The sequence below is a fragment of the Gavia stellata genome, chromosome 1, assembly GCF_030936135.1.
Source record: "Gavia stellata isolate bGavSte3 chromosome 1, bGavSte3.hap2, whole genome shotgun sequence".
Taxonomy (NCBI): Eukaryota; Metazoa; Chordata; class Aves; order Gaviiformes; family Gaviidae; genus Gavia; species Gavia stellata.
Window position 1 is genome coordinate 111,557,864 of NC_082594.1, and position 23,171 is coordinate 111,581,034.

General features: G+C 38.5%; 1 protein-coding gene across 1 annotated transcript in view; it reads left to right on the plus strand.

Annotated features, from left to right (window-relative positions):
• Nucleotides 1–23,171, plus strand: part of ROBO2 (roundabout guidance receptor 2) — a 468,174-nt gene that overhangs the window by 384,353 nt on the left and 60,650 nt on the right. Inside the window, exons 15-18 of the mRNA XM_059820733.1 lie at nucleotides 4,382–4,503; nucleotides 11,129–11,360; nucleotides 18,149–18,273; nucleotides 21,147–21,318. Coding sequence (XP_059676716.1) covers nucleotides 4,382–4,503; nucleotides 11,129–11,360; nucleotides 18,149–18,273; nucleotides 21,147–21,318 — 651 coding nt within the window. The remainder of the gene's footprint in view (nucleotides 1–4,381; nucleotides 4,504–11,128; nucleotides 11,361–18,148; nucleotides 18,274–21,146; nucleotides 21,319–23,171) is intronic.

Here is a 23,171-nt window from a genome sequence, read left to right on the forward strand (position 1 = left end):
GTATAACTGCCACAAAGAAATTTCGCTTCACAGCATGGATTTTTTTGACTTTGACAACACATTGCTTCCATACTTCATTAAAGAGTGTAGTTCTGTGTTAAACAGGTTGGAATACAGGAATTAATATTTTTTTGGAATCATAATTTTTTTGAGTCCAAAGTAATAGCTCCTCTCTCAGTTAATTTAGAATGAGATCCTCTGTCTCTGTTTATGGAATTTATAAAAGTGTGCATGGAGAATGCATCCTGTGTCAGCCTCCAGCATGTATAAGTGATTTGGGTCCTTTGCTGGTCCGAGATGGAGAGAGAGAAACAAGAGTAGGGTGGTATTTCTTTATCACATAACCATCACATCCAACCTCTCTCATCCCAGTCTATTTCTGAATAAACCTGTTGTTAATAATTATCCCCTCAAAATAGTCATCATTGCTGTAAAAGGAGAAACAGAGCTGCTTTCTGAAAAGCCGAAGGAGTGAGTTGGGCAGGGATTTCATGGCTTGACTATCCATGGAGTATCACAAGTTTTCTTTTCTTTCTTACTCTCCCATTATTATAGGGTGACTCATGCTTTTCATTGCACCAGCCTTTTAGTCTGAATAACTTATCACCTAGTTAAAAAAACAACTTTGTTTGGCATTTGAGTGTCAAGTATAGACTTTTTATCTGACATACTGACAAGCAATTTGATTTCAGTAAAAACATGTCTTTTAATTAGCTACGGCATGTGTTGCAGCTTCCATTTCCAGAAGCTGTTTAGCAGTCAAGCACACTGAGACATGTACAAGATTTATAGCTTCTTTGCAAGCCTGCAGTTTAATAGAATTAAATCATAAAATCAATTGAAAATTAACATAATGTTTTAATGTGATTTCTAATTATGCCTGAATTCAATTCAGGCTCACAGAACAAGCTGACACACAGTAGAAAGCATATTCACAGTGGCCATGGAGGAAGAAAAAAGCAGCTATAACAGTGCTATATAATATTAATTTGCAACAGGTGCCTGTGGTGGCTTTAATAGCTGAGCATTTAATTTCCTGGTATTAAGTATAATAAATGCAAGTAATAGGTTTTTATGCCTATTTTCACCAGTGGACTATAAGTAGACAACGAGGCACTATCAAAATGTTTACCTTATATGACTTACATCAAATAAGGACAATCGGTAATTCCTCTAAGAAAAGAGTTGATTTCTTGTTTGTGTTATTAACAGACCAAACCATATATTCACAGAATCACTAAGGTTGGAAAAGACCTGTAAGATCATCAAGTCCAACCATCAACCCAACACCACCATGCCCACTAAACCATGTCCCGCAATGCCAAGTCCACACGTTCCTTGAACACCTTCAGTGATGGTGACTCCACCACCTCCTTGGGCAGCCTGTTCCAATGCTTCACCACTCTCTCAATAAGGAAATTTTTTCTAATATCCAGCCTAAACCTTCCCTGATGCAACTTGAGGCTATTTCCTCTTGTCCTGTCGCTAGTCACTTGGGAGAAAAGACCAACACCCACCTCTCTGCAACCCCCTTTCAGGTAATTGTAGAGAGCGATGAGGTCTCCCCTCAGCCTCCTCTTCTCCAGACTAAACAACCCCAGTTCCCTCATCCGCTCCTCATAAGACTTGTGCTCCAGACCCCTCAGCAGCTTTGTTGCCCTTCTCTGGACATGCTCCAGTACCTCAATGTGCTTCTGGTGGTTAGGGGCCCAAAATGGAACACAGTATTCGAGGTGCAACCTCACCAGTGCCGAGTACAGTGTCACGATCACTTCCCTAGTCCTGCTGGCCACACTATTTCTGATACAGGCCAGGATGCCGTTGGCCTTCTTGGCCACCTGGGCACACTGCTGGCTCATCTTCAGCCAGCTGTCAATCAACACCCCCAGGTTCTTTTCCGCTGGGCAGCTTTCCAGCCACTCTTCCCCAAGCCTGTAGCGTTGCATGGGGTTGTTGTGATCCAAGTGCAGGACTTGGCACTTGGCCTCGTTGAACTTCATACAATTGGCCTTGGCCCATCGATCCAGCAACTAATAGTAAGTTCACTGGAAGCTGTTAAAAGAGAGGTTAGAGAAAATATATAACCAATTTAATTTTAGAGACCTTTTAATTGTGCTCAGAATATAGCTTCTTGAGCCAGTTTTGCTCAAGTCATGATTTTATTATTCCAGTACTTGACAATAGCCTTATAGGTAGTTCAACTGCTTTTCCACCAGGAGTGTCCTAGTAATGTGAAAATGATATTACAAGACATTACACTGTGAGCATCACATATGCATATGTTTCCAAGTGTACTTACCAGAAAACAGAATTCCACATGCACATCTTGATACTAATTTCTTACTGTTATTAGCCCATGTTATTCCCTTACGTCTGGGCATATGTCCCATGAAAATGATGAACTGCTGTTCATACAAGCACACTATGTAGAAATGTCTTTTCTCCTGAGGGGATATAGGTACTTTGTTGGTTGTATACCACAGGATAACTTCACCTAAAATGTAGCTATGGATAGCTGTAGGTATTTGGTAACAAGGATCGTAGCTTTTAGTGGACAGCAGCATAAATTATCATCCTGTAAACCAGCCTGAGTTGCTGTCTTACAGATTTATTTCATTATATCTCTCTGTTTCGTGGTCACTTTGAATAGGCATAATTTGCTAGACAAGCTCCTTCATCAACATCCATATTTGGATTATATTCTCTTTGGAGATCCACAGAGCCATTTTTATTTGAATATCAGTAGAAGCCTGTGGCAATATTGTTTGTTGGTGGCTCAGAACCCATAACAATCCAGACTTACGAAGCTGACATATCAATGATCAAAAACTACTTTCTCTCAAAATCTGGAGGCATGTCATTCAAACTCAGTTGTTAAATTTAGATGTTTAATTTTTAAGAGCACTTTTGGTTATTCTTAATAATATTTAGAAGATAGAAAGAAATTCCATGCTGCATGCTCTCATATCTAAGACCATCAGAGGGGGAAAAAATCCTTTTATTTATGTACTCTCTTCACAAGGACATGATGTTGATCCAAAAAGAATGAAAGTGTCTTTGGCTAGTGAATCCCATGGGAAAACCAAGCAGAATTCACAGATGCCTAGACAGGCATGACCATAACGTATAGGGTCTTTTTGAATATAATCTGTGCTTGTGGTCCAAATCCCTTCTTCTGGAAAAATTACAAGCAAATTCCAGCAGAAATAATCAGTATGTGTATTTCTAACAGGCATTATGCAATCCACACAGACAATTGACATAGTAAGGGCATCTGTAACTGTTGACCAAGAACAGTTTTGCAAGATCATTGAAAGGATCCAGACTTCACTGGCTCCTAGAAAGTACCTTCATTTCTGTCTAAGTTGGAGGGAAGGGACGTGCTAGGTGATAGCTGTAGCCCAACATTCTCCTTTTGGCACAAGGTAACAGAAAATGATGATTTCCAGGAATTGTCACTAAAAAGACACATTGCGCATCTCCTTCTCCATTTTCTGACATGTTTTGTATTTGCGGTTCCTCTTTAGCAAAGGTAATACAGCTTCATTCAGATTAACACAATGGCATAATCCAAATGTGGTCCCTAAGGACTAGGTACTAGGGCCACACGTGATGCTGGAGGTAGAGTCACAGTTTTCCATAGATGTATACTAGGTGATCAAATTCCTTCAGATTTTGACTAGAAGAGATAATTTCCCCACATACTTTGAAGGAATCTTTGACATAATCTTGAAGAGAAAATTTTTGTGGTAGAGTATTTTTGTTGGATTTTAGTATTATATTAGAATCGGATTGGCTTCATAAATTAATTCTTTGCACTAGATTTCATTTTCTATATCTGTAAAGGAAAAATTTGCTTTGCAGAAAAAAAATGCTATTTTTAGTGTTTGGTTTCTTGTGTGCATGGTATGTGGGGAGGGGAAGCTTAGTGAAAGTTTGGAAACATATAATGACTTAATGTCGTGTGTGCTCTAAGAAAATAAAAAAAACCACCACCCTGTTCATTTTCTTAAATTATACTAACCAATTTGGTTCCAGACATCTGGGCAACATTATTATTATCTGAGTATTTTGGAACTAGCAAATATTGCATCTCTCTCATAACTTACCACATCTGAGAAAACTTTGCCATCAACTCTGAATACTCATTTAAACATCTTTATATTTCTTTATTTCCTAAGCAGCTAAAGGTGAATGGTTTGTTTGCATTACTTGAAATGCTTTGGAGTTCATATTTAAACCTTAGTACTGTATTGTTTTAAAAACAGTACTATAAAGGGTGTTTAAATCAGACCATTAAGCTATTCAGTAATTCTTATTGATGCCATATATAACTCTTGTCATTAAAATAATGCTTTCATGTGTGTGCCTGCCCTGGCAGATATCAGCCCACCAGCACAAGGTGTGGATCACAGGCAAGTCCAGAAAGAACTGGGAGATGTCATTGTACGACTCCATAATCCTGTTGTGCTGACACCCACGACGGTTCAAGTCACCTGGACGGTAAGGTTTCTGTTATTATTACCTTAATAGTACTTTAATTTTGCCTATTTATCCCTGCAGTTTTTTACTACCCTGAAAAGCTCCAGTCTTGACTTCAAACATTATACAGGCATATATATGTGGTATTGAAATGGCCTTTTTATTTTCTCTTTCAAGTCAGGCAGGTTCAAAGTCCTCAGTGTTCAGCTCAAAGCAAGCTAGCTGTCTCACTAGAAAAATATTATAAAAATGAATGTGCTTAACACCATAATCTAAAGGATAATTGATCTGTGGACTCATTACTGTGCATGTCAAAAAATAATCAAAGTTAAATATCAAATGAAATTGCTGTATGAAAAAGCACTTTCCACTTCAAAGCACAGGGACCTCTGACAATACCCTATTATTTGGTAACCCTAAAATGCAAAAAATAGCTTTCCTATAGGGCACTTGTAGTGAACTCAGAAGCACGTGGTGCTGATCCACTATGTAGCATCTGGTTTTCTAGCACAAGCCTTACCCGCAATCAGTGGATATCCTTTCATTATGGAAGACCAGAATCTTTTTGGCACCACTTAACAACATTTCTTTTTGAGGGGTCAAACTACCGGGTAGAATTTCTGATATAGTATTTGGATTTCAAAATGCTATGTTTCCCTTCCTGAGGCTTGAAGGACAGGATTTGTAACTGTAGAAGGAGAGGGAGAGTTCCTAGGGAGCTGCATATCAGAAAAAAGCGCTTTGCTCTTGAGGCATCTGCCCCAGAGGAAGGAGAGCCACGGGTGGAAGAGTGAGAGAAATAGTACTGCACTGCACGTCACTGAAACAGTTGTATTATACAGGATTAATTCTGCTAAAGGGGTATTCACAACACTCAGGGTTTTTCTTCTACATGTAATATTGCTAAGAGGTTAATGTGTGCAGGGGATTATACAACAGGAGATAAGAAGTGTCGTGATAGATTGTGTATTATAAGGATTACTGTTGTTTTTGCACAACTCAGCCATATTTACAGGGGCTTATGCACCATCCCTGTTCTGACAGATTTCAATGGTTGGGGGGCAGATTAGAATAAATAGAGAAACCCACAAATTTGTCTTTCTTAGATGATTATTTAGAAAATGTGTCATTGCATTTTGCCATTGATGATGTCAACACGCAGCTTGCCTTTCTAAAAATGCTGTCTGTTTCAGCTACATAACTCCAGGACAGGTTGACTAACTTTTGTAGCAAATCCTTTTGCCCAAGCAGACATTTGCCCAAGCTGATGGGTCAGTAGTTTAGAAACTTTGGATGTTAGCAGTCAGTAATTGTAAACCTGGATCACATCCATGTGGTGCCCCTTCAAGTCCTTTCTTGGGTGTGAAAGCTATCAGAAACACAGTTTCATAGGCTTGCCCTTGCTTTAGCATATACTACAAAAGGAAGCCCCAATATAAACAAAACTCATTTTTATAAAATGTAACCAATGTCATGATATTATAATGAAATATATATATATTTATGTGTGTGTGTATATATATGGGAGTTTGTGTGTGTGTATCTATCTATCTATCTATCTAAAAGAGTCTCTTGGTGCCCCTGCTGCACAAGTAATGAGTGAAGAAAACATGGTAAGGTAAAGGTAAATTGTTAGGGGTGCTCTGGATATCAGCTTATTGGGAAGATCCCTCAAAGCAGTGGCCCTACACCACCTGACAAGCACACAGGTCTCTGTAGAGACCGTTCAGAATTGCCCAAGGGAAGAAAGACACAAAAAAAGATCTCCGGAACAGCTAATTACAAACTTTCCAGCAATCAGAACAAAACCAATTAATTAACCATAGTCTCTAGGAAAAAAGCCACTCTATCCAGAGAATAAAGTCCACACTGTTAATATAAAATGGTTAGATAGTGTAGCTGTCATACAAAAGAGCAGAAGTTCCCTGAGAGTCGTAAGACTCCTTGTGTTGACTTTCTGCAATTCAAAGGATGAATGCCGAGGAACATCCTTGATTACTGAGTTTCTGGCATCCTGACCCCCAGCAAATTAACACCAATTTCTCCCTTCTTTCTGAGATTGTTTTGGGTTTACTTTCTCTTTTTTTTCAAATTTGAGTTTAAAATTTCAGAAATAGTTCTCTGCTACTGTGTTGCAATTTTAAAATATACGCATACATATACACACATATTTTGTCTGCTTTAAAAGAAGGTCAGACTTACAAAGTCAGTGTTAAAAAACAGAAGAGGAATGTCAGAATTTAGGTTTTCACTGTCAGTTAAATTTTTTCTTTTTGTGCATAGTATTAAAGTGTAGCTATAATTATCTGGTCATATACAGGATCTCTTCTTCATGGAGCTATTCAACATTTCTTTTTGTCTTCTTTATTCACTGTGTGGTGCCCAGTCTTATTAATTTCATACCATTGAAACCTTGCATTGAATAAAAAAATATTAGTTTGTCTCACATTCTTGCTTATCTGTCATGCTCTCAACCGTAACATTTGGGTGCTTCACAAATAATAGTGAATTTAACATCACAGTGATAAAATGTGTCATTATCCTGACATTAGATTAGAGAGGTGAGGTGCAGAGATATTTATTGCTGATGAGACTGACAGAATCAGATATGCTCTTTGTTATCAAATGGCTAATTTTAAACCTTGGGCCTGATTTGTTTTTACTTTTATCAAATCGTTTTGCATTGCAACAGCATATGGTGTTCTCCAAGCACTTTTTTAGCTGACCTCAACTAAGGTCAGCACTTCTAGCCTCACTGGGCATTAAACTGAGAGTTTCATTAGTGGCCAAATGTGAAAAGTTTCCTAGCATTATAAGTGAGCCCTGTGGCACAAGCAGGAATAAAAATCAGTTCTTCACTATGGCAAAAGAATTGTTGCTTTGAAATCCTGACTGCCTTCTAAGAGGCTACCAGGCAGAAGGAAAATTTATTTACCTCTGACTTTTAATTTGACATTGATTTTAAATGAATGTACTTCACTGGAATCTTCAAAAGTCAACTCCTTTAGACAGTCTTCCAGAGTATCGTCACCTTTTGTCTTGTTCCTGTAGGACAGATAAATTCTCGTGCTGTTTGGATTTCCAGAGATTACTGTGGGTCTGTACTAGTGAGTTCATCACAGTGCACAAGGTAGTCTGCCCAGATGGAGAGTGGCTGTGGGTATTGATGTGGGAGCAGAGTATTTCTTAGGGTATTTTGGGATAGAAATTTACATACTCCAGAGCATATTGCAAAATATCTTTAGGGTACAGATTAGCAGGTTTGCCTGAAAGGAGCTTATATTTGCAGCATAAGCTGCGTTATGAGTTTCTTGCCATCTTTTTAACACCCTAATAGCCTAACTGAATGATCTCATAGCCATTGAACCTGTCTCGTGTTCAGCTGCGGTATGTGCAGATTTGAACATGCAGGGAAAATGAGTTTCCTGTTCTGCAGAAATGGAGAGCTGTCGTCAGTTTTGTAAATACCTCCAGCACTATGTATTCATTGTAAAAGAGGGTGAGAAGGAGCATGCAGGACCAATTACGCTTGTAGGTCGCCTTAAAGCATTAGGTCAGTGCTGAGCAGAACCTACCCAGTAATTGCTCTTTTCTGTCTTTTAAAGGAGCATCTGCATTTTCTGCCATCTGTCTTTTGAGGGAGAAAGTGTATCTTTAGATCAGCAACTGTTGCAGCTCTTTTGAGTGACTGTCACTGCTGCTTGTACAAATTCAAGAGTAGTTAAGAGTGTCGCAGGAAGACTAGAAATATTCTCTGATCCCAGCGTTCAACGCAGAGAGTTCCTGCAATCTCTGTAATAATGCTAAGTACCTTGTACGAGGAAGTGGCAACCATTTACAAAAAAGGAGAAAGGAGAATACCTAGAAATGATTACATTCTTTCATCAAATCACGGTGCAACTTCTGCAACTCTGCCTATATGTGAACATGTACCAAACCTATAGAGTTCTTTGATGCGTAGCACAGCTGAATGCAGTTTTTCAAAGCTAAGCATATTTTTAGTGGCCTGCTGTTGGCATGACACATAATTACAACATAACAAATATAGGAAATGATGATGCCACAGGCTTTGTATTATATATAAAACTGTGTGTGTGTATATATAGACATATACACATATGTATGTATATGTGTATACATACATATACATGTCCTATACCTCACAAATATCTCTGGTTAATCCATTTAATTATTGAAAAGTAATTTTTTATTAATCAGAAACCTCCAAACAAAAAAAAAATATCCACTTTTCTCAATAAGTGAAGTGCCTTCTGAGTAGTTTCCCAACATTTTGAGCATATGAAAGGCCCTGTTAATTCAGACTAGCTTTAAGTGGGTGTCAGAGATAGCTTTGTATCCTCTCCTTGATACTGAATGCAACTGGATGTTTACAGACAACATTAAAAATTACCCTGAACAATGGAATCACTATCAATAATCTGACATTTGGGCAGATCACTCAGCCCTGTTGTAATCAAACTTCTAATTGAAAGCTCTGTGAAACTTGTGTCGCCCTGAATCAAGCTAGTTTATAGCACCCATACACATGACAACCTTGTACTACTGTGTTCTGTTTTCATATTCGTTGTGTTGTTATGTCTTTTAGGTTAGGAACTTAGAGGTCTAGGAGGAAAAGAGGTGTATGAATAATTTGTGTATTACCTATATGTAAGCACATATGAAAGTGTGATGGACTCAAAATTAGTGTATTATAGGGGTGCAGTTCTTCTCAGTGAATTGGTGGGTGCATTTGTGTTTGTACCATGCTGTACAAAGCAGTGTCCATACTGTTTTGTAACAACACACCGATACTGTTCAGCCTAGTGAGTTCTGAATGTTCAGATATTCTCCACTAGGCAGCAGTCAGTAGAACTTAAAAGTACAGCAAAGACAAAATGGAAAGTTCTAACAAAGTTATGCCATCTTTCAGTGTAGCTTCTAACTCAGAAGTTAGGCAGGAATCAAACTCAGTGTTTGATTATTAAACATCATAGCCTTATATTGTAATTTAGGTTGAGAATCTGTATTACAAAGTGCATGAAAGCATTATTCTTGCTGAATTTTGTAGTAAACATGAGGTTCATAAAGTCTTTATGTCCGTAAAACATTTAGTTAATGAAAGTCAAACATGGATAAAAACAATTTGCTCTGATTTACAGACTCCCTTCATCTGGAAACAGCTGCTTAATGTTCTTCTTAAAAACACAGCTTGATTCTTTCGATATTAACAAGCTATTATTGTGAGTTATATCCCTCTTTCAGTGCATAAATTCACTTAAAGTGAATGTAGAGAAGTTTATAAAATGCAAGCTTAATGTTGTTGTAACATATGTTGCAAGGTTTTTAACAGTGACAGTTTTGATGAAAGACATTTCTGCTTTGCTCTCATAAATAAAGCTTTCTTCTTGCTTGCCCTGCTTTTTAAAGTCTAAGAATCTGTGTCCCCTCTGAATGCCTCAATAAACTGTAACAAGATTATAGGAGAAGCATAATAGACCCTGGTTTGTGTTTCCAGCCTTAAATTCGTTTATTCTTAAGAGAAGTCAAACAAATGTATCTCTAATTCTGAAATATCTTTGAGCTAGCAAATTGTCAAGAACAGAAAAGAAATCCTACTTGTTGAATCTTAGTTATAACCCAGAGATTTACCAAACAGCTAGTTGTATAATCTTGTTATCTGTGCTGCGCTTTCTTTGGCTCTTTATTTGATGGCTACAGAAGCAGCTGGATTTGGTTTGGTTTTATTAATCAAATTGTTTCGACTGTTTTTTCAGGCAAAATTCATACAAACTTCATAATAGCTCGAATCATTGTTTTGTGCCTTTTTTTTTTCCCAAGAGAAAAAATGCATGCAACCTCTCCAAGATAAAACGCATTTTAAGTTTTTCCTTCAAATAAAAATCCTATTTATAGCTATGATAGGTTAGAATTGTTAAACTTCTATGTATGGTCCAATCTTGAATTGTGCTTGCCTAGCAATCTATAAAATACAAACCAAAACCAACATTCCATCTCCATCTGATGGCCTGAAAGCATCACAACCCCAGGATGCAAAGAGACTGCTTATACTGTGAACGCAAGAAACAGCATATGTCCTTGGAAGTTGTTTTCTTTGCATCTGTCTTATGTTTATTTTAGTTTCTTGAGCATCTCATGAAAAGATGAGCTGTGAGCCAAGTAATGGACTAACTGAAAGCATGTAGGGTATCTTCAAAGACTTGCCCTTTTCTGAAAAGAATTTGTTTTTCTTTTCTTCTCATATTTCAGCACATCAGTAGCCAAGATGTGCTTAATAAGTTTACATGCAGTAAGCATTATGCCAAAATTCAATTTTCATGATTTGTTGCAGGGGGGGCCTTGTTTTATGATTTAAGGTGGTATTTGTCATGATACATAGAGCTAGAGAAAGTAAAATATAAAGAAATGTACTATAACAAATAATGTAAGAAAAATGTTCTTTATAGACAATTAATCAATAGTGACTTACAAGAAGGCGATTTGATTTTTAAATTCAGCATCTTAAACAACTGTTAATTTTCTCTTTTTCATGAGGACAAAAGTATTCTAGGCAAATGTTTTGTTTTCTCTTTCTACTGTTTCATTACTTTAATATGTTTATTGACGTATTATTTAATGCCATTTCTAGGTTGACCGCCAATCCCAGTTTATTCAGGGCTACCGAGTAATGTATCGTCAAACGTCCGGCCTACCTTCTCCAGCTATATGGCAGAATTTGGAGGTCAAAGTTCCAACTGAGCGTAGTGCTGTCCTCGTCAGCTTGAAAAAGGGGGTCACTTATGAAATTAAAGTTCGCCCTTATTTCAATGAATTCCAAGGAATGGACAGTGAGTCAAAGTCTGCTCGTACCACGGAGGAAGGTTAGTAAAATGGTCAGAAAAGCAACGGGCTTCCACACCTAGCACTGGAAGTGAAGTCAAGTGTGATCATTTTGGTTATTGTGTGTATGCATATGTTCATCTCTGTTTCTTCCACATGATTTCTGTTTGTTAGATATAGGGTTGGCATTAGAATTCGATATAGTATTCAGTTTTGTGCTGTAAGTATTCCATGAGAAAGCACTGGGCCAGCCCTATATTCTCCTGGCTGATAAGTCTTTCTAATGTACAGATGGCTTTGGGTCTTCCAAAGAGTGTGGACTGCAGCCGTTCTTTTATAACCAGTGTTGCTGCAATAAAAGACTGTGGTCTGCACTTTGAAAATAAAACTAATAAATGAAACCTTTTACAGATGAGTGTTTGTTATTAAGCATATCTTTCTGAATGGGTATGAATGTAGATGAACAGTTTGGTTTGGAAATAGGGACTAGTGAAGGACAGATATTTAACCAGTCTGAAGGAACCCCAGTCTCAAGGGCAAACCACTTTATTGTTTCTGTTGGCACACTGTTCATGAAACTGCCCTTTTTAGTCCTTCGGAGGATTTCCTTAAGTACTTTTCAAACCTCTGTGAAACATGCAGAATGCAGACATAGTAAACAGTTTACACTACTGAAATGCACAAGCATATAGATCTATAGCATGTAGCATGGTGTACTCCTTGCTGGGTAAAAAAACTGGCTGGATGGCCAGGCCCAGAGGGTTGTGGTGAATGGAGTTAACTCCGGTTGGCGGCCAGTCTCAAGTGGTGTTCTCCAGGGCTCAGTATTGGGGTTGGTCTTGTTTAATACCTTTATCAATGATCTGGACGAGGGGATCGAGGGGATCGAATGCACCCTCAGTAAGTTTGCAGGCAACACCAAGTTGGGCGGGTGCGTCGATCTGCTTGAGGGTAGGAAGGCTCTGCAGAGGGATCTGGCCAGGCTGGATCGATGGGCTAAGGCCAACTGTATGAGGTTCAACAAGGCCAAGTGCTGAGTCCTGCACTTGGGTCACAACAACCCCAGGCAATGCTACAGGCCTGGGGACAAGTGGCTGGAAAGCTGCCCAGTGGAAAAGAACCTGGGGGTGTTGATTGACAGCTGGCTGAATATGAGCCAGCAGTGTGCCCAGGTGGCCAAGAAGGCCAATGGCATCCTGGCCTGTATCAGAAACAGTGTGGCCAGCAGGAGCAGGGAGGTGATTGTACCCCTGTACTTGGTGCTGGTGAGGCCACAGCTCGAATACTACATTTGGTTTTGGGTGCCTCAGTACAAGAAACACACTGAGGTGCTGGAGCATGTCCAGAGAAGGGCAACAAAGCTGCTGAGGGGTCTCGAACACAAGCCTTATGAGTGGTGGCTGAGGGAACTGGGGTTGTTAAGTCTGGAGAAAAGGAGGATCAGGGGAGACCTCTCAACTACCTGAAAGGGGGTTGCAGAGAGGTGGGTGTTGGTCTCTCTCCCAAGTGACTAGCGACAGGACAAGCATCAGGGGAGGTTTAGGCTGGATATTAGGAAAAATTTCTTCACTGAAAGGTTGTCAAGCATTGGAACAGGCTGCTCAGGGAGGTGGTTGTGTCACCATCACTGCAGGTATTTAAAAACATGTGTATGAGGCACTTAGGGACATGGTTTAGTGTTGGACTTAGCAGTGTTAGGTTTACGGTTGGACTTGATGATCTTAAAGGTCTTTTCCAACCTAAACGATTCTATGGTTCTATGATTCTATGATATAGTTTTGCTAAAACATATGCACTCCAGGACTGCTTTTTTGTTGAAAAGTAAAGGGAGTGAGGTGAGATATAAGCAATTTTTATCTTTTTCTCTTAGAAATTTACAAGAAACCTACCTTTCTAACTATCTAATGCAACCTTTGCCTGGAGAATTTCTCCTGTAAAAGTAGAAGGATGATCATAACAATGAGAGTTCATCTTCTCTCTGTTTAATTGATTTCTTTCAAAGCAAGGGAAAGAAATACTGGGGAAGTTTCAAAATGTTCATGTGGTTTTGGTGGGTTTTGAATGCACTCTTTCCTTCCTGTTGAAGATGCATCTTAATCATTTACAGTAGTCTCCTGAGGTTTAGTTAAGTGCTGATTGCCAAGTACTTTTTAATTCTAGAACAGACTCGCTTATTACTCACTTTTCTCTTTGATTTGTTATGATTATTGCCCAAAAAGTAAGAAATCCTGAAGATAACTTGGTTGCCATTTGTACTTTATAGATGAGGAAATTCAGTGTCCTGCAACATGTAGAAGAGCATGTAGGACGGCATTGTTCAAGTCTGATTTAGAATTTGGGACTTTATGGTTTCCATTTCGTTGTTCAGACTATAAAGCCTAAATCAGTCAGTAAGGAATATCTTTGCAGCAGTCTGAACAAAGCTTTAAAAAAAAAAAGAAAATTGAAAAAAGCTTTCTACAGGTGAAATTGCTTTTCTAGAGTTAAAATGTAGGATTTTGTCCCCTCACTAGCAGATTTTCTTCTTGTCCAATTTCAATCGATTTTTGTTGTTTATTTAGTTCATATAACTGTGTCTTGCTAAAAGTGAATTAAGAACTACTGAAAAAAAGAGAAGATTTTGTACCTCCTATTTCTATAAAATACTTGAGGAATGACATTTTCTTTTATAAACCTCAGCTCCCAGCAAAGCCTGTCAGGTAATTTTCTACTTTAAAGGCCACTTTGTTCATGTGGAATAACTTTCCGCATAGTGAAGATTTTAAAAACTTTTCTTGCCTACAGTTATGTATAACTCATAACCTAGGATCTGCTTTGTAGATTAATATAACCTTCAAGGAGGCTGTTTACAAGTATCTCTCTCAAAAAAACATCAGCCTATAACACGTAGTATTATCGCCAGACAAATGTCAGCCGCTGTAAATAATTCTTCCTCTTGCTTGGGTGATAAAGTTAAGTACTTCCATGAGAAAATTAAGACCTTCAGTAGATGCAGTTTTACAGATATTTTCTTTAATTCCTCACATTATCTTTGTAATTATGTTGGTGTTCATATATTTCAAAAATAACCTCAACTAAATGTTTAATGACAGTGGTTTGCTTCTCATCCAATGAAGAAAGATGGCAGTCTATTTAAAGGTATCCCACTTGCTGTGTCGCCTGTGATTCCATTTTGAAAAATGAGCTTTTTTAGACTTGACTTTTAAAAAATGTCAGCTATACTATTTTTAGAAAATAATTTGGAAGAGTGATATGTGTGTTGGAAGTTTTTTTGTGACATCAAAACAAATAGCCCTGGTAAAGGCAAAGTACAACCAAAAGGTAGTGGCAGCTTTCTGCTGGATTGAATTTTGCATGCAAATGTTACTTCTGAGGCCTACTTCCAAAAATCAATTTTGCTGCAGTTAGACTTTTCCTCTAGATCAGACATTTGTCACAGTTCAGTATCCATCCATCTCCTGCCTCTTTGGCCTTGTGAAGGTAACAAATGGAATTCTGTTTGGCTGCGTCTGGAAAAGATGAGCAGCGATTTGGGTTCTTTCGTATCTGTAAGAAGAAGCTGAGCACTGGAATAATTGACCTGTCAAGAAGCAGGCAAGGTGTTCTCCACAAGCCAGCAGCAAGGGAAATGAGAAAACGGTTTTAAAAATGTTATTTTTCAATGTGGTCTATTTAATAACTGCAGCAGTGTCAGACGGGTGGCTTAATTTATATCATGGTGCCAGCTTACACAGTGATATTATCAGAGAGAGGAAGCAGAACTGTTATATACATATATGTGTATACACATACAAAAAGGAGCTAAATAAAATATTTTCTTTTATAATTTTCACTATTTCTTTCACACTTGCTCTAAAGATAGATGATTTTTTTTTTCAATTACATCTACTGTTTTAAATCTCTTTTGGAATAACTTTGTGGAGTAGTATTTGTTCTGCATGTTGTTTGTCGCTGTAAAAATACGATTGTTGGTAATGGAAGTCTCCTTAATTTTTATCAGCTGCTGTCTGTCAATTCCTTCTTGCCTTAGTGCAGTTCTTAAAATGGCACTTTCAGCTGCATTCATCAGCTGAAATTTTACTTTTGCTTCAAACTAACCATATATCCTCCAAAAACCAAGACACCCACTGGTAGAATACTAACTAGAATATTCATGCAGTTTAAATGCAAAGACAAATGAACACAGTATGTTTTTCTTTAATTGTTAGAGTACGGTATTCATTTTACATTTCTTTAGCATTTACTCTCCTCTCTCTCTGTGTCTGCGTTTCCAGGTATGTGTATATAAGAAATTGTATTTCTGAATGCCCTTTGTGTTTGAGGATGAAAGCAAATAGATTTCAGCAAGTTGTTCCATTGTATTTAAAACAAAAAATGTTAAGCTTTGCCATTTTTATGATTATTATTTTCATGTAAAATATTGTTCTAATTAATATCACACACATACATTTATTCATGGTTTTGTTGTTATTGAATAACTTGAAGACTTTTAAAATGCTAATTTTTTTACTGTGTGGCAAATTATTTCTCTTGCCATAAAATACACAACGCAACTATTAACTTCACCAATCTTATGCTTTGCACGATTTCAAGGAGTAGCCCAAGGCCACCTTTCTGTGCTTCACTTGAGTTGGCTAAGAGTCAAATTGTCCACAATACAGCTCCATTTCTCCCCTCCAGTACACTGTTTCTCTGTGTCATTCCAGGTCACAAGGATTCTACCAAGCACTATTTGCTTTGCAGCTGAACCCGCACCTGAAAGTGTAGTTGTCAAAACATGCAGCCTCCTGGGACAGTAATGCATGTGTCATTTTTCCTCTAAAATATTTTTTTCTGATATAAACTTGTATAGTCCCTTGTCCCCACCTCTGATACCCTAGTTTTAAGTTGTGTGATTCCTGCAACAAGCTACTCCAACTCTTCAGGGTTATGGGGGTAAGGATTTGAGCTCAGCTCCTTGTGCCTGTGCCAGGTCAAGTGCTGAGGAACATCTGAAGTGGGAATGCAGCCAGTCTCAAAGAGGCCACGGGGAACAATAAGGAAATCTTAAGTTACTCAGGAAACTTGAATACTCCTGATATCTGTGGCTGTGTTTGGTTCTGTTAAACCTGCCAGACTTTAATACAAAGATGCCAGTGGCTCTTTACTTTCCTGAGAAGCATGGTCCAAGGATGTTCTTGCAGTCAGGAATATCTGTTAAAGATAAAGACTAGAGTCCTGTTGCTATAGAGCTTAGCAGTGAAGGAGTCCTCTTTGGATAGGAATACTATAGACCAGGGGACTGGAGTCAGGGAGCCGTGACACACGACATGAGATGCCCAAAACCAGAGGGCTATCTAGATTTGAAATTGGGGCAGGGGGGAGTGATAAATATTTTAGGTTCTGGTACAAGGTCTACTATAAGTCTTCAAAATAAACTTCCATATTCATATTAAATGTTTTGAGATCATACTAAAGGCGATGAAAAATATGTGGAAGAAAAATGCCATAAGGAGTTATTAAACACAAAGACATCGCCCTAGAACAGAAAGTGTGTAAGCAACAGGCTTCTGTGAATTGGAAAATTGCCCTGGAGAGGTATGCTTGCTTTATTAGTTTACACTATCCCAGCCTCTTTCTATTAGTTTTGTTGAAGTCTGGATAGATGGACTGGGATAAATGGACTAGATGGATGCTAGGACCAGTTTAGTGCAGTAATCAATATTTTTTTTTCCCCAGGGACTATACCTTAATATAATACACTCCACTCTGGTGACTTAGCTTGCCACTGCGGAGGAGTTTCAACACTTTTCTAGAAGTAAGGGAGGGGAGAGGGTGGTCCGCAGGAAGTTTTAAGCGTCTGAGGAGGGAGGGACAAGTGCCACAGGCCTCTGCCGCGGCAGCTATAGCTATGGTGGGAGAGCCCCCGCGTGGAGATGCAGTAGATGCTCACAGAGGGGACTTTTCCGTAGCGGACCTGCTGTGCCACTTCCCAAACAACAGGTCCTGAGCCAACAAAAGCACCCTGCTGCTGGTGTTGCTGCAAGAGGGACTTTGCCAGCATAGCTCTGATCACTAACAGCTATGATTTTTTTTTTTTTCCCCAGACTTCTAGCCAAGGTAGCAGGGCTGGCAAGCAGTTGCCCTGTAGATATGGCCTTGATATGCAGTGACCAGCCAAAGAGCTGTGAATGGTTGAACTGAACAGGACACTGAAGGGAAAGCAGTTCGCCCAGGGAAAAGAGAACATAAGTATATACCTGACCTAACTTAGCACCTCCCCTATTCACTGGCATTTGATGTAAAGCCCTGAACGCTTTAACCCTTTTCCACCTAGGAGTTGCAAGGTTTTATGTTCAAAACTGTTAAGTTAATGTCTTCCTGGAGGATAAATAGTAAACAAAAAAAGATCCTTACGCTCCTGCTGCTCACAGTATTATTAAACCATGTGGGGAAAAAAGAATCAAAACACTTGTCAGGCCAGCTAAAGCAGTCTCACATTATGGCTTAGCTGATATATCCATAGCTATCCATGTATATTACGGAAAACAAATGCAAGCGTGAGAATAAATCCAATGCAAACTTAAGAAATGCTAAATATAAATAGATGAGGAGTGATTTGTATTGATTCTCCATTGCCGCAAATTCCACATTATCATTCAGTGCTATGCTTCTCTTCAGAAAGGCATTTTTCAAAATTGTCAGTGCCTAACAAAATGTGCATACCGGGACCTGCAGGCAGTGTGAACTTTGTATACTGTCTGCTTGCTTTTACACTGTTTCAGCAAAATTCATGCTCTAGCAAATGTATTAATGTCTTGCTTCTGTTTGTTCCCTCTCCTTGGTGTAGCTCCAAGTGCCCCTCCTCAGTCTGTTACTGTCCTGACAGTTGGAAACCACAACAGCACAAGCATCAGCATCTCCTGGGATCCTCCCCCTCCAGATCACCAAAATGGAGTAATCCAGGAGTATAAGGTAGAAACGATGTCTAATGGGTGGGTTGTGTGTTTAAGGGAACAGCCTGCTTGAATTACAGAACAATAGCACTATTTATGGATTTACATTCTGACAGCTTTTACAGCTGGCATATAATTATATGGAGAAAGAGAGCTGACTGCTTATGGATTTATTTTCTTTTAATTTTTTTTTATTTTAAGCAGTACTACTTTTATATTAAAAGCAAAAATACCATGAGCTAGATCTGGAAGAGAGCTGTAATTGCCAGCTAGTTTACAGTGCTTCTCTTTCTTGCTGTTCCCTGCTGTGGAACGAGAAGAAGGGGGTTTTTTTGTTAAGGTCTTCTGCACTCTCAAGACAGGCAGTGAAGCCCCTTTCTTGGAGTGCCTTCAATCTGGCAGAAAAGCTGGCAGGAAAGATACCTCTTTTTTCCCCTGCAAAAATGCTAATCCTAACACTTCAAGGTCAAAGTCAAGGACTGTGGCTCTGGGAGAATACAAGACTTCTTCCGAGTACTAGCTCTGTCAAGATTCACAACTTAAAGTGCTACGTTGTTTGCTCTGAGGAACAGGTTGAACACCACTACTGTATCCAGAGTTTATTATATGTGAGTTGCCTGCATTGGTTGTATTTTCTCCTTCTTTGTTGCTATGATGGCTCAAAGTATCCACTCCTTATATATCATCTTAAATTTTGTCGTAGTCTGTAATTGCCCACAAAGCTTTCTTTTGCACAAGTGTATTTTCACAACATAGAAAAAGTGCAGTGTGTTATTGGGGTAGAGGACTATAGAGAAAATGATTGGACAAGGTTCAGCAGTGTCACAGGCTTGTGACCATGGAACACACTGTTTGTTAAATAACTTTGCTGTGGCTGACGTGTATACTTCGTGTGAAATTTTTAATTGAAATACAGCATGGCAGCTTTCTTGACAGTCCCACAAAGGGTGGAAGTGGTGGGTGCAGCTTATTTCACACAAAAAGATGTAATTTTTTTCCCCTGCTGTACGTTGGGGGAATACACCATCAAGAAGGGAGAAAGTGCTTGACTTTTAAATCAACTAATGGTTCAACCTCTTCCAGCTTATCGCTTGGTCAGAGGGATGCAGTAAATGCTCACAATATTTATTGTTTAGCATAGCACTTCTTTTGGTTTGCTTTTTGGTCAATATCAAGATTTATTAATCCCAGTATTTTATTGATCTCATTTTCATATAAATTAATAATTATCTTTTGGCTTAATTAATCTTGATACTGACTCAAGTATAAGTCAATATTAACCATCAAGGGCTTATAGGCAAATAAGCAAAGCACACTCCTAAACCACAAAATATGTAGATATGAAACAAAGTGGGCTGATGGTTAATAAAAGCCATGTTCCAGGTGAGTGCTCAGACCTCTAGGCTGTTTATAAAAACAGCTGGAGTCACTACCTATTACACCGCTTCTGTGCTAGATTAGGTGGCTGCCTGATTAGTGAGCTGGCTACAGTGAATGTAGTGTGAAGAGTCTAATACTTCCTTGAGTATAAAATGACTGCTGAGGTTTCACAGTACATTTTCTAACAAATTGAAAGTAGATCTGTTGATTCCACTTCAACCATCAGAATGCCTGTAAATTAATTTATGAATTAAATGCCTTTAATTAGGGGCATCTCATAGCTGCTGTAACCTAAGACCAGCACAGACAAGGAGTGAAAGAATGAGTGCAATAGTTTCTCACCCTAAAGCATTCTGGCCTGCAAATAAGATCTACTTGAGCTTAGGAGAACAAGGGTTTCTTTTGCCCTCCAAATCTTCCTCAATGTTTCACAGAAAAAAGACAAGGTGTGATAAAACATTGGCCAGGGTCAAAACTAAGGCTAAAGAGAGCATTGCTGTTGCTTAGACACATCAGCTGGTTGCTGATAGTGATTCCAACAATAGTACTTTCTTCTGCTATTATAATTATGTAGTGTACATGTGATATCTTTATGCATCGATTTTCTTGAGTGGTAGTAAATGCTTTCTTTAATAATGCAGAAGCAGTATATGCAGATAACGTTAACTGAAGAAGAATCCCTTCAAAATCAAATCCCTTCAAAACCAAGAAGTCTTGGTTTTGAAACTTCTTGGGAAAAGCCTATGGAAAAATGCAAGAGAGAGACATAACACTCTGAAATCATACACTGTTTCAGACATCACAAAATGTCAACTGAGATTATAGAGTGTTTAATTAGAGAGTAATTCAGTCAGGACCTGATATCTGGATTCCTGAACAATTTAAGTAATCACAAAAGCAGCAGTAAAAAGTGTGTTTGTACTTATTCCATTTCAGAAATTTCACATATCCTTGTTGTGCAGTGAAAGGAAGTTGAAAAGAATTTTGAAAATTGTTTCTTCTTTAGTACTTTACCAAGCGTTTCAACCTATGCTTGTATTATTTGGTGTCCTTTTGCTAATCAGTGGGAAATTAAGAATAAAAAAAATGTGGGGTTTCTTTAGGAAAGGTTTGGAGGTAATCATATTACTGAACAAGATCTCAGTTAATGTTTAACACCTCTTTTTCACTTCAATGATTCTTGTCTGTGCTTCTGAGAAGTGTAACCGCAGAATTTGCACTCCATAGAGAGCCAGAGTCCAGAGAGGTATTTGCAAGGAGTCTTTGCAGCTGACTTGGTCCTATGCTGATCTGGGATAGTTTGCTGAGCTAAATCATCCCAATTCCAGCTAATCCTGGACTGTAACATTGTTAAGAAGTCACAGAATCACAGAATCACTAAGGTTGGAAAAGACCTGTAAGATCATCAAAATAAGTGATTGTCATGCAATACCCTGTTATGTCATATCTATGCATGATTGTTTATGAGTATGAAGAATTTCGTATTTTTTAACACATCAACTTTTGTCCCAGATCTGGTGCCTAGGTAATGAGACTCGATTTCATATCAACAAAACAGTAGATGCAGCCATTCGGTCTGTAGTAATAGGTGGCCTATATCCAGGTATTCAGTACCGCGTGGAAGTTGCTGCAAGCACCAGTGCAGGTGTGGGAGTAAAAAGTGAGCCACAGCCAATAGTAATTGGTAAGTGATTGTCTGTTTTATTGTTTTGTTTTGCCTGTTGCAACTTTCAGAAATGTTTTCGTAAATCATTTCTGGAAGCATAAAAATCCATGGAGCAAAAGATGAGATTTGAATAGAGCTAGTTCGTTAGCTTTTAACATCCCACTGCCTGCTGACATTGTGTCTTCTCTTTGTGCAGAGTTCTCGCAGCCATTGGAGGGAAATATGTGCCCGAGACATATGAGAAAATGCAGATTATCTAGTGAAACTGATTTAATTTTTTTTTTAAATGAATTTACCACTTCTGCAGGTTGACAGATTTATGGAACTAACAACTTGAGCTCCCTTTTCCTCCTGTTCAGATGACAGTAATATTGCCTTAGTCATACCGCTGGTGCCTAAGGCACTGTTTACAGTTGCTTTTCTGAACATTTGAAGGCAGTGTTTCTCAGGTATCCCAAGCAGATGAGCTTCCTCTGTCAAAGAATAAGTGGCCTCTAGCCCAAACAGAGAGCAAAGGTAGTATTATCATCCCTGCCTTAGAAATGACTATTTCTTAGTAGTGGTTTCCATGCTGAATTAATTTCCTGACCTGAGGGAAACACAGATTCTGTTTCTTCTGAAATTCTTCTCAAGTATAAAATATAAAGGCAGAAACAATATGGAAAGGGTAAGAATAGAAGTGACCATATTTAGCAAAACTGAATTGAGCTGTGCAGAGCAGCACCTCTTTTGAGTATGTAATAAAGGAATTTTGTTGTTTTTATCTGTATGATCTAATTTAGTTATTACTTAAATGGGCTTTTGTTTGGTTTTGGGTCTTTTGTTGTTACTAAATATTTTCTTTCTAGAAAATGTTGTCGACACAACGTCCCAAACATGGACTATTCTGTTATGTGTAGACCTTTAGAAAAGGCCATCCCCTAAGCATTGCTTAAAAGTTTAATGATATTCAGTTTCCCTACGCATCAAAACAGAAATAGGGGTACATCAGCTTTGAAGATATTGTCACTGGAGAAGGAATAAGAGTGGAGGTGAAGGTAGCACTGGTTTTAGACAAAGGCAGCCACAGAAACTCCAAAGAAAAGAGGGGAAAAAAGTTTCCTAGAACTGAAAGCAAGAAATTGATTTTTGAAAATGCAAGAAACATGTCATCTAATAGACCTGAATTTTGGACCTCTATGTAAATAACTGATGTTGTGAGACTAGTCTGTCATTGCATTCGCTTTGAGCAGGACTTCCTTTTCTTATTTTACTAGCAAGTCCACCTAGCTAGGTACTAAACACACTGGGCTTGTTCCAGCAAAACACTTAAGTGTGTTGCATTTTAAGCACGTGAGCAGCCTTGTGTCACTTAACGTGTTGTGAGTTAAACTTGCACCAAAGTGCTTTGCTGGATGATTCCCAGAATGCTCAGCCCCACATCTGGGTACAGCCCTTCATCCTGACTTTTCCCTTACAAAAAATGACTAGTATAATCAAGAGTTAAATGTGGAGAGATCTGTATTGTTACAGGAAGGAGGACAGAGATGTTAGGATGCAAATGAAGTGTGAAAGAAAGAAAAATGTTATTTTGCATTTAGAGACTTAATTTTGCATCGTTAAAGTTACAGTGATATTTATTTGTTCCTTAAACGATCCCAGAATGTCTGCTTCAGCAAGTCTGTCTGGTGGCATCTTTGCACATTTAAAGAGTCCTTTGCATGAAAAGTAAAGGAGAGTCTTTTTTGTTTGGGTTGTGATTCTGTTCTCATTTCTGTTTTCCCTTTTGGGAGCCCAGAGCTGGATGTGGTTATTACTTGTATGGTCTGTATCTCCCTTTTCTTTAGGTCCCATTTTTCTATTGCTTATGAATTGCTGGCAGTTATTTCTCA